Below are 16,298 nucleotides of genomic sequence, written 5' to 3' on the forward strand. Positions count from 1 at the left end.
ATTAAAGGTGAAAAGACCCAACTTTATGTATGTTTTGTAAGATTCCCTTATCTGTCAAACATATTATTTTATTAGATTGTCCTGGACTTGGGGGGCACAGTGGCTTAGTGGTTAGCACGTTTGCCTCACACCTCCAGGGTTGTGGGTTCGATTCCCGCCTCCACCTTGTGTGTGTGGAGCTTGCATGTTCTCCCTGTGCCTCGGGGGTTTCCTCCGGGTACTCCGGTTTCCTCCCCCTGTCCAAAGACATGCATGGTACTTTGATTGGCATCTCTGGAAAAATTGTCCCTAGTGTGTGATTGCGTGAGTGAATGAGAGTGTGTGTGTGTGTGTGTGTGTGTGTGCCCTGCGATGGGTTGGCACTCCGTCCAGGGTGTATCCTGCCTTGATGCCCGATGACGCCTGAGATAGGCACAGGCTCCCCGTGACCCGAGGTAGTTCGGATAAGCGGTAGAAGATGAATGATGAATGAATGTCCTGGACTTAACACAAGCAGAATGCTCTTTTATCAAGTTACTTCACTTAAAGACATATTTAATGACATTATGTCTGAAAAGGGTTTAGATTTTTTTTAATCTTATGTTAATAAAACAAATGTACAATATGACTTGCTGTTTATATTTTTGTTTGTATTGTATTTATATGATATTTGTGTTTTTGTAATTGACTTTTTGCCATGAAAATAGCTTTTGATTGCTGACATGGCATTAAATAAAATAATCTGAATCTGAATCTGAATCTGTTTGTAGATTCCCAAGTGATAAACAGAGACGTCAGTCATGGACAAGTTGCAGGGACACTAAACACTTAGTTTTTTAATGGTTAACTCAGCTGACAGTCCTGGAAGGATGTCACCAGTTAGGTTGGCAGTTCAGCCTCAAAGTCAAACTTTGTGGGTTTTTTGGTTTATGTGACTTTGGTACATACTTATTTAATATTGTGGGGAAAGAATAAATAAAAGATTGAACAGTCTTTGGCACCTCAACTATCTAACTTTCACATTAGTTTCCTCTCAAATTTGTGATTTGCTTCCACCTGCAAATTGCTTTGTGTATCATATTTAATAAACCAATCCAATGTAAATGTTTACACGAACATGTATAGTCACACCATTGTAGCAGTGTTGTTCATTTGAAGTTTACTCAAGTGGAAGAATGTAACTAATAAACTTACACCTACTAGCACTATGCATTATATTGTGAAGAAGGAAATTATCTTAATATCAAAATCTTAGATTTTTTCTGGACTTAATGATAAATACATGTCTGACCGTTGGAACGACCAAAAAAAAAAAAAAATTGAAAATGGCATTCTGGACGATTTATGGTGATTTTATTTCTTTGCCTACATTGACGCTGAAGCATTAAGAGGAGGGGGTCCCCCGTACCAAGATGGCGGCTCAGTTGACGCATTAGTTCCAATGTACTGCCGTATACAAGGCGACATCTAGTGTATATATCTATGTTCTGTTTAGTGATAAGGGGGTGGAGGTGTGGAGGAGGAGTGAAACGTTCTTACACTAATTCATCGATTACGTAACTCTTATCTTCCTCCTGAGGGAAACAACCGTTTGGGGGAAAATCCTTTAAACTTCTCGGTAATTTTATACCCGCATGGTATATTTTAGAAGCTGCAAAGTTCCTCCTTTATTACAGTTTAATTTAGTTTTCTGTCACTGTCAGTAACCGGTTTGTTGTGAACTCGGAAGCTGTTTGTTTTTTTTCCTGTAAGTAACTGTACCTAGTCATTTCAGTTAGTTGTACATTATTTATAGGATTACAAGATGTTTATTACTAAACTAGCTACTTTAAGTTAAGTGCATTATCAGTAGCAGTGCGTTTTTCAGCTTGTTTGTGTGTTCTGCTGTTGATTTTTTTTTTTTAGACTTTTGTTTTGACAGCACAGAGAGTTTTAGCTTCAGGCTCCTCTGCTTGTTCTCGAGATTAGTGGCTTAAATAACATAGTGAAGAAACTTCAAAATAAAGGTGTTGTTCATGTGTGAATTTCTGGTTTCATATCCAACTTTTTTGTTTTTAGCTTTTCTCCAAATCTACACCAAGAAGATGTCTTCCTGTACATGCAGACGTGCTGCTAGAAGACTCTTCAGTTCAGCCCACAGAGGTGTGTGAGTGAGTGAGAGAGAGTGTGAGTGTGTGTGTGTGTGTGTTAAAGCCAAAAATTGTGTTTGGGCTTTAACCTGTTAACACTTGCTTGTTGTATGTATATAAGATACGGTTAATCATTAGGTTGCCTGGATGAATGTTTGTAGGCTTTACCTGTGCTAGGAACCCAAGTGTTTACCTTGCTTTATTTCCCCTAATTGTTAATTGTAATTTGGAAAAAAAAAAAAAGTTTTTGTCTGTTTTATATCGTCTTCATACTGAAGAAAAAGTGTGAAAAGTGAGCCCTGTTTGTTTATTTATTTATTTATTTATTTATTTAAACACGGTGGAATACAATTTGAACCGACGTGTAGAGTAATTTGGATGAACTTCAGCTTCTAAATGTTTCATCTGTTCTCGGACTGTTCTAGAACTAGGAATTAGGCGTTCCTCCTAGTGTCAGCTTGTTAGAAAAGTGTCTGCTAATCCTTCCAAAGAAGCCTTGTCTTGTAGTTAAAAAGAAGATATTTTTAATACTGCTCCGTTGCATTGCATCACTGAAATATCACTGCTACACTGAAGAGGAGATGCTGAATCCATGTGGTGTTTGAGGACAACAATTTCCTCATCAGTACATTTATCAGACTTGTTCATTGTGGATAAATACAAACGCATTTAATTTTATCTAATATTAATCTTGAATTTTGTATAATATTAATCTTTATATTATTCTTTATAATTCTTTATAACATTTTGTTCTATGTTTATGTTCTGTAAAGCTGCTTTGAGACGATGTCAATTGTAAAAAAAAAAAAAAAAAGCTATACAAATACATTGGAATTGAATTTTGAATTGAATCAACTTGCATTCATGCTACAGATTAATTTCAAATGCTCATCCATGCTCATATTTATCCTATGGATTTGTCAGAGTTCCTGTGGTTGCCTGTGGTTTCTCTTAATATTCTCTTACAAAGTTTATTAATCAATCCATTGTCTGTGCTTGCAGGGTTTTTAGGCTTACACGTAAAGTTTTATGCTCTCGGAAGACCAGCGACTCATGAAGCCCATCTACCTCCTGCACTGCAGGTCAGATCATTCTCAGAGAGTGCTGTGTGTTTTGCCTCAAAGCAGAACACTCCAAAAGACGGCTCTGGTGATGTGGGAAAGGTACTTTTTTTTTTCAGCACTGCACTCAGTATTAACAACATGGACTTCCAAGCATATAGATTTGCATGTAAATTTCCAACTGTTTTCCTGATTCAGTAATTCTTTATAATCCTGTTAGTTTCCATAATGGAAACACGCACAAACACATAGTATGGATGTGCAGCATAGATGGTTTATGCATCTATTTTATTTGAGCAGAAGAGTGCAGCAGACACAGTGGTGAAGAGATCTGTAGGTTCTGGTGGATCAGGAAAAGGAGGAAGTCGTCTACGTTGCCCGAGATGTGGAGACACTTGCACACATGTGGAGACGGTTGCGTGTAAGTTTAATTATTTTTCAGAGGTTTTTATTTATCTATGGTTTAAATTTAATCGGGCCACAATTATTCTCATTTCTATAAAAGATTATATGTTTGTATGCAAGCTGCATGCGCATATTACTTCTTGTATTCTTTGTGTACAACGACTGTGTGCATTCTTTTATTGTTTGTATTTCTCCCTCTAGCGTTCACTCGTTTTGTGAAATGTGAAAAATGTCATCATTTCTTTGTGGTGCTTTCTGAAATCGACTCTAATAATCGTCTACCTAAGGAGGCAGAATCTTCTGCTGAAGCTGTTAATCTGGCATTTGCTCAGAAGCCTCCACCACCCCCTAAAAAGGTACGATCCAAATTACGTTCAAAATTAAATCCCTAACGTTACTGACGTAACCGGGTTCTATGTAAATTGCAGTGTTTAATAAACCCATTTACCCATAAGCCCAGTTTCCTCTGACAGTAATGTGAACTGCAGACCCGTAAGGATAAAATGTGCATTTGCTGTTGTTTTACTGCAGATCTATTCCTATCTCGATAAGTATGTTGTTGGCCAGTCATATGCGAAGAAAGTGCTGTCGGTTGCAGTGTATAACCACTACAAAAGGATCAACAGCAACCTTCCAGCATCGGGTGGGCAGCAGCTGGGGACAGAGCAGCAGAGCTCTGTCACTCCCCAGGGTAAGTGCATCAGCTTAACCATAATCAACCATCCTGTTTCTATAACATAACAGCTGATAAAGCTTGTTCTTCTCACTTTTCACTCAGCAGCAGCTTGTACAGATTTCAGTTTGTAAGGCAGGCTTTACTGCGTACTCTGGTTACTCGCTCCCAGTGTGACAGGCTTTTCTTTTCCAGCAGATGTCAGAGTAACCTTAATAAGTTGTTGCTGTTTTGGTTTTGTTTTTTTCTGCAGAGCTAGAGAACAGAAAGCGGGATGAAGAATACAGATTTGCAAGTAAGTGCCTTTTGTTTTTTGGAGAAATATACAAAATAAATTCCTGATTTTTAGCGATTCATACGGTTCCATTTGTACACTGGTATGTGTGACACGCTGGTGTATTTAATGTGAAGAGTAGTAAGAGCTGTAATTGGAAGTCTCCCAATCTTGCTATATGAATTAATTAGCCATATTAATAACAAATGGCTGTTCCTTACTATAACCAATCTGAACTTACATAATGAAATGCATTCTTAAAAAAATACAAATTCATGCATACAATAATATTGTTTCTGTTAACCCTTTTTTCCCAAAGAAATGCTATAATTTCAGAGCATAGTTTATTACTGTTAATTGACAATATGTTAAATAATTTTTATTTATTTGTTTAATTAGATTCAAAATTAATATTTAATAATTAATTTTATTGTCCCCTTCATGGTCAATTTAAAATACCTTTATTTAATTATTTTATTTGTATATTTTGATTTATTTATTTTTATTTTTAGAGCATAGTTGAAATCCACTTTCCATACTCATCTGTTTTGAATTATTTTGTTTGTGAAGAAAAACCACTATGGTCCCTGGCGCAGACACAGTGACACATAATTTAGTTATTCACTGTTTGTTCAGCTGCTTTCTAAAACTGAAGCATACATTGGATTGTTTTCATTAACAGAGCTGATTCAGCTCACTGGGATCAGGCCACATGGCAGTACTCTTGGTGCATCTGTACAACAAAGTGCAGCGGAGAAAAGGGGTGGCCACATGCTGAACTCCACCCACACTACCATCAAACTGGAGAAGAGTAACGTTGTGCTGCTCGGCCCTACTGGATCAGGTACGGAGCAAACAATCTCTCTCTCTATAGTTTAAAGTATCAAAGTTTTAGTCTTCAAGATATTCTTTTTAAATTAGAGTCACTGTAGTCAATGCTGTGAGCAGTCCATCTAGAGTTCACCACTGAACAAGTCTAAGTTCTTTTCTTCAGTTAAATGCTTTCTGTCCAAAGCTTTTCTCTTCTCTCTGCTCTAGACCTAGACTTAGTTCCCACTCCAACAAGCTATCCCAACATTCCCACATCCCAAAATCCCACTTTCTGTTCATTTAAGCTATACTTTTATGTTGTATGAGCTGGTCATGCACCTGCAGTTATTCACTGAAAATACTTGATAGCAATGGGGGACTGTAAGCTTATCCTGTGATTCAGTGTGAGCAGCTTGCTATCATGAGTAAATTTTACATTTACGGCATTTGTCAGGCACCGTTATCCAGAGTGACTTTATTTATCTCAATTATACAGCTGAGCAATTGAGGGTTAAGGGCCTTGCTCAGGGGCCCAGGAGGGGCAGTTTGGTGGCTCTGGGGTTCGAGCTCACGACCTTCCGATCAGTATTCCAACACCACCTCAATCACTGAGCTACCACTTCATTTAAATAAAACGCAAACTCTGAGAAAATTGCATAGTGTAGTAAAGTGTTTTTTTGTTTTTTTTTACATTTGAAATATTTCTCATATTTTGTTCTCCAGGTAAAACACTTTTAGCACAGACTCTGGCTCAATGTTTGGATGTTCCCTTTGCCATCTGTGACTGTACAACACTGACCCAGGCCGGCTACATAGGTGAGGATATTGAGTCGGTCATTGCCAAGCTGCTGCAAGATGCCAACTACTCAGTGGAGAAAGCTCAGCAAGGTGGGTGTCTTCAAACAGAACACTTTATTCCAAGTATGTCAGACTTTAAGCACATGTCATCATGACTGAGGTTTAATCTTGGTTGTTTTGTTAGATATTAAGGAGAGCGAAAAGCCACAATGACGGATGAAAATGCAAAATAGTATGGAGCATGGAAATTATTTATGTAATCTCTAAATATGGTACATTGTACAAAACAGGAAATAGACTTGGAGGAGATAGAGAACTTTATTTCTCATTATCGTTTTTTTATACACCTTTATTGTGTGAATCATAAACAGCTGTGTTCTAGCAGAGCATGTTTAGTGGTTATTACGAACATGACCCCTCTCACATTCACACTCTAACACACACTTGTGCTGGACCCACAGGAATAGTGTTTCTGGATGAGGTGGATAAGATTGGTAGTGTTCCAGGAATACATCAGCTCAGAGATGTAGGAGGAGAAGGTGTCCAGCAGGTGTGTAATAACAACCATTGTTCCACTTTATTTACAATAACAATAGTTACTTTGGGTTTTTATTTACATGGTCACAGTCAAAGAAGGCCCAGAAATTCTCTTCTGTATGCTGTGGTGAAGTATTAGTGTGCAAATTGTAGTTGTAGTTTTTGGGAATTCATCACAAGTTCCAGTAACCGAAAGCCTCAGATCCATGATGAATAATATGGTACTAATCCAAATATAAAGTGCTGTACACAATCTATTCCAAAGCCAGGCTTTTAAGTCCTTAGGTCCAGCTCACTCTAATGGCTGTAAATGGATTATTAACTTTCTAAAGCAATCTTTTTCTGTCCAGTGGGATATTGTTCCACAAGTAATAATGCAGCAATTCAAATTCTATTTAGAATAAATAACCCATAATCTGTGTTAAAGTATACAGTCGTGAGTTTTCTAGTGGCAAAAATGTATTTGTGTTAATCCTGCCCTAACCTTATGCTGTTACTTGTGTTCAGGGTTTGTTGAAGCTCCTAGAAGGCACCATTGTTAACGTTCCAGAAAGGAACAGCAGGAAGTTGCGAGGTGAAACTGTGCAGGTCGACACAACCAACATCCTGTTTGTGGCATCAGGAGCCTTCAACGGGCTGGACCGGATCATTAGCCGAAGGAAGAATGAGAAAGTGAGGGAGACAGACATTATGTCAGCACTGAGTAGCAGTAAGCATCTCAATAATGGTTTTTCTTGACATTCGTTTGTGACTTTGTGTGCAGTACCTTGGATTTGGCTCACCGTCTAACCTGGGGAAGGGACGGCGTGCAGCAGCAGCCGCTGATCTGGCCAATAGCTCAGGCAGTGAGCTGGATGCGGAGGTTGAGATGAAGGAGAAGGATCAGCTCTTGAGGCATGTAGAGGCACGAGACCTCATAGAGTTTGGCATGATTCCTGAGTTTGTAGGGCGTCTGCCCATAATAGTGCCATTGCACAGCCTGGACGAGCAAACACTAGTGTGCATTCTCACAAAGCCACGGAATGCTGTTTTACCTCAGTACAAAGCCCTCTTCAGCATGGATAAGGTAATCTCTCTCTCGCTCTTTCTCTCTGCATTTCTCTTTATTTTGTCTCATACACAGACAGAAACATACCCTTTTCTGCTGAAAGGTGGCGGAAAGTAGGCCACACTTCAGTAAACCTAAAACTATCCACCTCGAGCTTCCATGCTGTTCTGCTCACCTCGTGTTTTTAAAGCGTGGCTTGTGTGTGAAAATCCACGCCGATTAGCAGAGACTGAAATACTCTGACCAGCCTGTTTTTCACCAACCACCACAACATGGTAGATATCACTGATCACATTTTTTCCCCATTCTGATGTTTGATATAAACTTTAACTGAACCTTGATCTGTTTTTGCATGATATTGTATTACTGTATTACACTGCTGCCACATGATTGGCTGATTGAATAATTAATTTATTAAAGCATTTGTGTACAGGTGCACTAAAGTGATATGAGCATATATGTCATAACCTTAATGTGCGTAACAGTGTTGGAAACCGTGTAGATGCGTATAAACTGTGTAGATTTCTTCTGTGTAGAAGAAACTTCTTCTATCTCTCTATATGCTATAGTCGTACAGGAGATAGACCTAGATCTAAATATAACCACCGGTTCTCTTTTCCGTTTCTGTGCACTGTTATATAAGCTGTGATGTCTGATACTCTGTGTTTTAGTGTGAGCTGAATGTGACTCCAGATGCACTCAGGGCCATTGCCAGACTGGCTCTTGAGAGGAAGACTGGAGCCAGAGGCCTCCGATCCATCATGGTACACACCACACATGTACTCAGTTTCCTATTTCCTTCCAGCTGGCTTCAGTTAGTGTCACTAACTAGACTACCATGTTGTCTTCTTTAGGAGACGCTACTGTTAGAGCCAATGTTTGAGGTGCCTCAGTCAAATATTGTGTCTGTGGAACTGAATAAGGATGTGATTTTGGGCAAGAGTGGACCATGCTATATCAGGTAAACTTTGCATTTACCTGACATTTAGTCAGAGATCATAGGCACACTGTTTGTTTCAAGAAAATAATTAAATTAATATCTCTGTGTGCACGTGCGTGTGTGGGTTTTCGCGCAGAGCTTCAACTAAAGACACCACAGAGGAGGAGTATGACAGTGGGATTGAAGAAGAGAACTGGCAGAGACAGGCAGATGTAGCCAACAACTAATAATACAGCTGTGAAGTACATAAAGATCTCTATGGACTCCGTATTAGTAACTCTCAAAGAAACAGAAGCAACATTCTCCTGCTGAGCTCTAAACAGGACTCCAGCTTAAACCTAATTTTGAACAAGGAAGAGTTAATTTGACCTCTCAGTCACCTTCTGGTCACACATCCTCTGTATGAATTTACAGAAAATGATTATACACAATCCAACAGGCCTTAATTACAGTCTATGTGTATAGCTAACAATTTTATGTATCTAAAAGGAATTCTATTTTTTTTATGGGTTTTGGTGAATGTGTGAAATATTGTCTCATCTGGGAGCACACGTAGTTTAAGGCATAAAGCCGTATGTTTCATTTTAGTATTTTTGGTTTATACACCAACCAACCTGTCCTTTATTTAGTAAGAGTATTTCAGCTTTGCATAATGGCACGGCTGGTTTCTCTACCTCTTTTTTAAATAGTAACAAATGTGACGCTGCTCTATACTGGTAGCTTGAATCATTTTAGACTGCCTATAATTTAATCAAGCAAACTGCTTTGAGGACTGTGAGTTTAAAACGCTGCACATGCCATTGCATGAGCAGCACAAGTACCCGTTTTCAAAGGTATTCATCTTAGCAGATGCACTGCTTTGTCTGAACACTTGAAACACTCTTTAAAGTGAAATCCCACTTTAGGATTAATTGGATAATTAATCAAATCCCAGTCCTACTGATGGTTTAGAAATACAGTCTGTGTTACACAACAATTAACAACAATAATGAAACTTTTCTACACATTACATGTGCACTTTTATTGAAATAATATAATAATATAATGTCAGCAAGCCACCACAAAGGCCATTCAATTTGGAATGTATATGTCATTATAGTATAAATAAAATGTGTATATATGTAACAGGTTCTGTCTGCTTACTGTTAAAGCACTACTGATCAGTGAAAAACTGGATTTTGTTTGTGCAGTCTAAATGCAGTATTAAACCTATAGGGGACAGTACACACCAAGTTCCCTGATCCACATACAGTAGAGGTATTTAACTGCTGTTAACAGTAGATTTCCCATTTCACTACCAATCCACAAAGAAACCTGTCTTTAGTCCTCTCGGATATATGGAACTTGTCATACTGTCAATCATTTTCAATCAAAAAATATTTTAGTTTCCATAGTTGAGTGAAGAAGGAAGAAAAAATACTAAAACACACCCTATGGATAAAAATATCCCAGATATATTGTAGAATGTGGAGTCCCTGAGAAAATGTAGAGAGAAAGAAGACCTGCCTCTGTGGTCATCTTGCAGCTAGGAGCAATAGGAATCAGCTCTCAGTGATATTTTTTCTCTACTGACATCCTCCTCAGCACCTCGGTACTGAACTGGTATGTCAGTTTCTTTTTGATTTTTTTGACCTCTCCTGTCTTGCCGTAGTTGCGCAGGGCTCTAGCCATCTTCTGATAGGTCATTCTCTTGCGGTTGCCCTTCTGCAGGCCCCAGCGGCCGGCCAGCACCTCCTTGTGTTTGGAAGAGAACTGAAAGGTGCCTCTCTCTCTGTCCACCCACCAAATGCAGTCTTTCATATCCCCCTCTCTGAGCAGCTCCAGAAGGAACTGATAAAGACGCATTTTTCTTTTGTTGCCTAGAGAAACATAAAAAAAAAAAAGACTTGTACAACTCTGTTTCTGGGAGACATGGAAAGTTTCAACTTTGTCACCTCTTTCTGTTTATATATTTCTGCTTCAGAGCTGGATGATATGATAGATAACTGATATTCTGATCCATTTTCTGACATATCATCAGTACCTTTGTTAATGGAAAGTCAGTAAAGTCAGAGTTACTGTACAAAGAGCTAACTTATAGTTAAAAAGGAATTTCATAAAAATAGATACATAAAGACAATATAAACTAGTGTGTATTGTCTGTATGTATAGAGAGCTTCAGTATAATCCCAAAAAATAAATGATTACATATCTGGGGTAGATTGCTGTCAAGACCAATGCACGGTAAAGTTTTTGTCCCCTTTAGCATTCACATGAGGACTTTAGCATTTGTTAAATGCTAAAATGTAGAAAGTGACCTTTCTACATTTTCCAATTAATCTCCAAGATATTCAAGGGCTTGATGTTAAAACCTTATGAAACACCTACACTGTTCTCTCACTGCCATTAGCTTGTTACTGCTATGAGTCAGGATCTTTCTGAGGTCCACTGTTCTGCCAGTACTGTTATTAAATAGTTATGCAAGGACTGAGGAGCAATATGAGAGAACAGTGTGCTCTCCTGTTTTCATCTTTAGCAAGAGGGTCAGGTCATTTTGTGCAAAACCTCCAGAGGTCATATATTAGTATAACCAGAATTTGTGTGCCTAAGGACAAAATGTCTGTGCACAACTTTTTTGAAATAACCTAAATGTATTCTTTCATACAGTATCAGCAGAAATTTGCCAGGAATCAGCATCTATGATACAGAAGTGTATTTCATACTTCTGTACTATAAGCTGGTAAGATCAGCTGTTTTTCCTCATAGTGTTAAGGTTTTTAGAAGAACATAAAACTTAATTGTGACTTCGACAAATAGATGTGAAATTCTTTTCTTTCTGTATACCAGTCTGTTAGGAAGATTAGAACAGAGCACAGGGTCAGTCATGGTACAGTGACCCTGGGGAAAAAAGAGTTTGGCAATGCCAGGGCTTGAACTTACAACCTTCTTATCAACACTGCAGAAGCCTTAACAATTGAGCTACTACTGCTCCTGTCATAATAATACAGCAGCAGAATCACCATGGCTTTGAGAAATAGAGCCTTGTGTGTAAGGTTGTAAGGTTCCTTTCAAATGAAATGGAAAAGTGTTACAGCGAGCCACAGTGGAATGCTACCTGGCTTTAGTCCTTCCATTTCTCTTACCTGTTATGCTAGTGGACGTGCTAGCAAGGTGTGACTCATGATCCTCTTCTCCCTCAGACACCTCAAATGGTGGACTGCGTGCTCCTGTGTCCTCGTCGTCTGTGCTGCAGTGGGCGGGAGGAGAGCGCTGGTACACTGGGTGAGGGACATATGCAAACTGTGGACCAGAACAATATTCACTGATTGCTTTGAAAAAGCAGAAATCACATAGAACAAAGCAAAAATATTTTTAGCAAAGTATACCAATCAATGTACAAACATTGAGTGTTTAAACAAGGCATCCCGTTATTCTTGGAACAAAAATTGCCTGCACTCTAAAAACTGCTATTATAAAAATCAATTTGGAAAGCAAGCACTGGGTCCAGTATGAACTAATCCAGCATGCTGTGATTTAACCTGGTGATGTTGACCTGGTGAAGATATCAGCTATAAGATTATGTAAATGCACTTAAAAACTTATTTTGCTGAAAAAAAACAAAACAAAAAAAAAACAACCAAGTGTAAAAGCAACCTTACTCACTTTAACAACAGCTCAATATCATGTCCACATACATTTTGAAATATGGCATATATCAAATGCAGAATTAGAATGAACTCCAGTGCTAGGCAATAATCTGACAGTTAACTGTAAATAAAATTAAGTAAGAATTTTGTCTAATCTTTACATGAGTCTCACAAATACTATTACTTTCTTTCTAATGCATTACCAGTTGCTAACTTCAGCCATATTCTCTTTTTTTTAATGTCAAATGCCTTTGTGTAATATGTGTCAATGTCCTGTGTGTCTACACTGGATATCAGAGCAAACATCAAGGTATATAAGTTATTGCCTATATAATGTCTAGAGAAATATTACAAGTTGCAGTTGATTTTTTTTCACTTCAGAAATGTCACACTCTCTCTACATGTGCAGTGGAAAACTCCAGAAAATGATTCTTAATGAAACATGTTTTTTTCTCTTTTATGTCCACATCACTAACTCAGACTGCTGTGTTGGCCATTATCAACTACCTGACCAAACATACAAAACCCAGCAACTATGTGAATTGCAATTTAAGGACTGATTTCATTTTGCTGTACTCAGTATAGTGCTAATAACAGAATCTTGAATCTTTTAATAGTATTTTTACTTAATTTTTTTGTGGCAACTACTAATCTAACATATTATCCTTAGACAAAACTAAATAAAATTATCGGACCAATTCATGCACTTAGGTTAGGCAAGCTATTGTTACGCAGTTTTTATTGTGCTATGGACAAGAAATATGCTAAGTTGACACAATCTCAAAACAGCAGTCCCATACTCGGAAACCACAGAATTACCTTATAATGAAAGAGGAACTGCTAAAGCTATTGTGTCAGAAAAAAGGGCAATGAGCCATGTTACATTCACTTTAATATCATTTTCATTTTTTTCCCTATTAGTTTCATTCTTGCCTCTTTCATAAATGTAGGTTTTTTTATTAGTTTATTAGCTACCGCAATGAAATATAAATGAAAAGAAACAACTGAGTTTAAATTGTTGGTCATACAGGTATGTATAATGTATAATGCCTATTTAAAGACTTTTAAAAGCAAGTCATATATTTGTGTGTAGAATTAATGCATTGTATTGATTTTAGCTCAGTTAATTTGAATTAATAGAAGCTGTGTTGATAAGGGAATGTGAGGTTTAACCAATACGTGTGTGTTTGTGTGTCTTTGTCCCTGATTGAGCGTTGGCAGTGGCCACAGTCCTCAGTCAGGAAAAGACAATGTTGAGTAATCAGTCTGTGTGACTGCAATGTTTCAGTGGTTCTCAGTGCAGATGCTCTTTGTGACATCCTGCCTCGTGCTGATCTCTTTAAGCCCCATTATGTTTATTCACCCACCTCTTAAAGACTAATAGCTGAACTTAACTCTAATACCTAATGCTTAGTGTTCATCACATTGTTTTCAATGTATTCGTTGTGTAATTAACATCAGATCTGACTTGCAAAGGGGATAATAATAGATACATATCCAGAAAAATCAATAACAGGCAGTAAATTTGCATTTAAGCTTAAAACAAGATGTCTAACTACTCTTTCTCACTTCAGGCCAAAAGTGAACAATTTGTGAAGCTGCATTTTATTTGCTAATAACCAGAACAATGCTTTCTGAAACTGAATTTTGCAGTAAGCTACAGTTCCCATAAATAGACCAGTTTCCAATAATTTACAGTCCTAGAAAAAGAGTTCCTTAACCCTAGACGTGTAGAGGCTAATAGGCTAATGGTAAGTTCTGTACTTTAACTTATTCATTAGTTATTATCAGGGAAATAACCAAACTGCTAAAAACTGACCCTCCAGGGCAGGGAAATTTCAGACAGGTCATCTGACCTATAATTTGTTTATAAACGAATAAGGAACATTTGCCGAGTCGAGTCAAGCCAAGAAGCTTTTATTGTCATTTCAACCATATGTAGCTGTTGCAGTACACAGTGAAATGAGACAACGTTTCTCCAGGACCATAACTGTTTAATTAGTAACTGTTAAAGGACTAACCTGAGGTGTGACCACAGGCACAAAAGTCCCCAGGCTTGAATCCAGAGGAGGGTGGTAAGACTCCATATCCCCATAGTAGTAGGCTGCAGGGTGTAGTTCAGTGAAGTGACCACTCGAAGGGACCTCCAGATCACTCTGGTGAGTGTGATCAGTGTGATAATCCCATCCAGTCTCTGATGGAGGAATGAGAGCAAGAGGATTTTTTTATTTAAAAAATAAATAAAAAGATGATATATATGTGTATATATCAAAGTTTTCAAAAATTATAGATGTTTAACTCATGTAAGTCAAGGTTAAAGGGCTATAAACCTTGGCTATAATGTTGAACATTTCTGTTTATTTTTCTTAGGAAGATACCTATACTACAGCTAGGCGCATATAATATGAACAGCATCTTAAATGATTGTTTGGTTCTGATGGTCCTTGCATTTAATTTTTAAAGTGTAGGGAGAAGAAGAGAATGAAGCAGATTTGTTGTGAATGATGCTCATATCCTCTAGGTTCATATTCTCTATAGTGCAAGTCTGTCATTTAATGGTTACTTGCTATAAATGGCTCTAGGTTTGTAATGAGTAAAAAAGAACTATGATTTAAGATTGAGACAGCAACCACAGGCTGTTTCTATCAAGAGCAGAGATTGTTGCCATTACAAAAATCCTACAACTACTGAGGTAATCTAGTATATCTGGAATTTACACACAATGCAGGATATCAGTGTATTGCTTTGGTTGGGTAAAAAAATCTTTGTGACAGAATTGGTAGCTGCACAAAAGTACGCAGCTATTGGTAGTATGCACAAACCCAAAAGAATACAGTGTTTTTAATTCTTAAAAAATAAATGTTAGTATGTCCTTGTTGTTGACTAAAATGTTTTCTCACATTGTTTTTACAGTACTGAATAAATCTATACTGGTATTTAGTACAAAGACCAGCAGCAACAGTAGAAATGGATCATAGTGCGACATCCCTGTGGAAAGCTGTGAAATATTTCCCGAGCACATAATGATTTACGTTCTGTACAATCATTTGTTTGTCTATTAAGTAAAATAAATAATCCACATTTAGAAGCACATTTTTATTAGTATTTTAATACTTAAAAGTTTATAAAAGAAAATGTGTTATTTTGTATTTTGTGCTTTGTTATAACCTATGATGATTAAATCCCCCAATGCAGACTGACATTCCTTTAGAAAAAAAAAAAAAGAAAAATGAGAAAATAGGTTTTAAGGATGTTTCTTTAGTTTAGTTAGAATATGGACATGTTTAATGTATTTACACCTGGATTTCTTATAACATAATATAAATATATTATAACATAGAATGATTTACTTTTTAAAACAACCTCATGGAAATTTTATATGCGTTTTTGTTTAAAAAATCCCAAATAGAACACAAAGTTGAAAATATTTCCTTTTTTAGACTTACCGATATGACCATCTGGATCACTGGTTATATATGGAAAAAAATCATACTGTGGCCGGAAAACTTGATCATATGCAACAATTTCGTCTGATGACTGAAATTTTGAGAAAATAGAAGCATCATTTGCATAATGATAATAATAATAATAATAATAATAATAATAATAATAATAATCTTGGTTTTTAATAATCACACCTTACACACATTTTCTATACGTTGTAATTGATTAATATCTACAGCATTATATTATTATTAGTTAATTGTATTTAGTATCAGGTTGTTTTTTTTTTTAACCATACACTCATGACAGTTAAAGTGTGTACTTACTGAGGAAATGACACAACCATCCATTCTGTAATGTAAAATCTTCTCAGGCATACAGCTCTAACTAAATTTTCTCTTTTACATAAGGAACAAAAGTTGGAATAGCAAATTAACCCTTTAGTTATTTTTTTCTTCTGTTACTCTACAAATAGAAAAAGGAAAGTGAAATGGTGATAAATGCCTCTCAACGTCTGCACTTTATTACCCCTGACTGACTGTTCTCTCTGTGCTGGCAGTTCCTGATTTTGATC

At 37.1% G+C, this 16,298-nt stretch overlaps 2 protein-coding genes across 3 annotated transcripts; one reads left to right on the forward strand and one right to left on the reverse strand.

The window, feature by feature from the left end:
- Window positions 1-1,490: 1,490 nt before the first annotated feature.
- On the forward strand, window positions 1,491-9,781 carry clpxb (caseinolytic mitochondrial matrix peptidase chaperone subunit Xb). Of its 2 annotated transcripts, none has more exons than XM_060886386.1 (15): window positions 1,491-1,597; window positions 2,038-2,121; window positions 3,111-3,271; window positions 3,470-3,590; window positions 3,776-3,930; window positions 4,106-4,265; window positions 4,501-4,542; window positions 5,204-5,365; window positions 6,055-6,219; window positions 6,591-6,679; window positions 7,174-7,338; window positions 7,430-7,732; window positions 8,386-8,478; window positions 8,569-8,675; window positions 8,791-9,781. In XM_060886386.1, exons 2-15 carry the CDS (start codon window positions 2,064-2,066, stop codon window positions 8,879-8,881), a joined length of 1,872 nt encoding a protein of 623 aa, XP_060742369.1. In that variant the 5' UTR covers window positions 1,491-1,597; window positions 2,038-2,063; the 3' UTR covers window positions 8,882-9,781. The 2 variants fall into 2 exon arrangements, with proteins under 2 accessions (XP_060742369.1, XP_060742370.1); XM_060886387.1 differs by having other exon boundaries at window positions 1,587-1,726.
- On the reverse strand, window positions 9,644-16,298 carry spi1a (Spi-1 proto-oncogene a). The gene is made up of 5 exons (XM_060886388.1): window positions 16,051-16,298; window positions 15,727-15,817; window positions 14,302-14,474; window positions 11,777-11,933; window positions 9,644-10,513 (listed from the first exon to the last, which is right to left on the reverse strand). Exons 1-5 carry the CDS (start codon window positions 16,099-16,101, stop codon window positions 10,203-10,205), a joined length of 783 nt encoding a protein of 260 aa, XP_060742371.1. The 5' UTR covers window positions 16,102-16,298; the 3' UTR covers window positions 9,644-10,202.

Source organism: Tachysurus vachellii, chromosome 14, assembly GCF_030014155.1.
Source record: "Tachysurus vachellii isolate PV-2020 chromosome 14, HZAU_Pvac_v1, whole genome shotgun sequence".
In the NCBI taxonomy this organism is placed as follows: domain Eukaryota; kingdom Metazoa; phylum Chordata; class Actinopteri; order Siluriformes; family Bagridae; genus Tachysurus; species Tachysurus vachellii.

Coding starts and splice junctions, on each gene's coding strand:
- spi1a (XM_060886388.1), bottom strand. CDS start 16,101: ATGCCTGAGAAGATTTTACATTACAGAATGGATGGTTGTGTCATTTCC. Junction 14,475..15,726: donor TGATCCAGATGGTCATATCG/GTAAGTCTAAAA, acceptor TTCCTCCATCAG/AGACTGGATGGGATTATCAC. Junction 11,934..14,301: donor TGCCTGTGGTCACACCTCAG/GTTAGTCCTTTA, acceptor TCTGGTCCACAG/TTTGCATATGTCCCTCACCC.
- clpxb (XM_060886386.1), top strand. CDS start 2,064: ATGTCTTCCTGTACATGCAGACGTGCTGCTAGAAGACTCTTCAGTTCA. Junction 3,591..3,775: donor ACATGTGGAGACGGTTGCGT/GTAAGTTTAATT, acceptor TTCTCCCTCTAG/CGTTCACTCGTTTTGTGAAA. Junction 7,339..7,429: donor GCCGAAGGAAGAATGAGAAA/GTGAGGGAGACA, acceptor CTTTGTGTGCAG/TACCTTGGATTTGGCTCACC.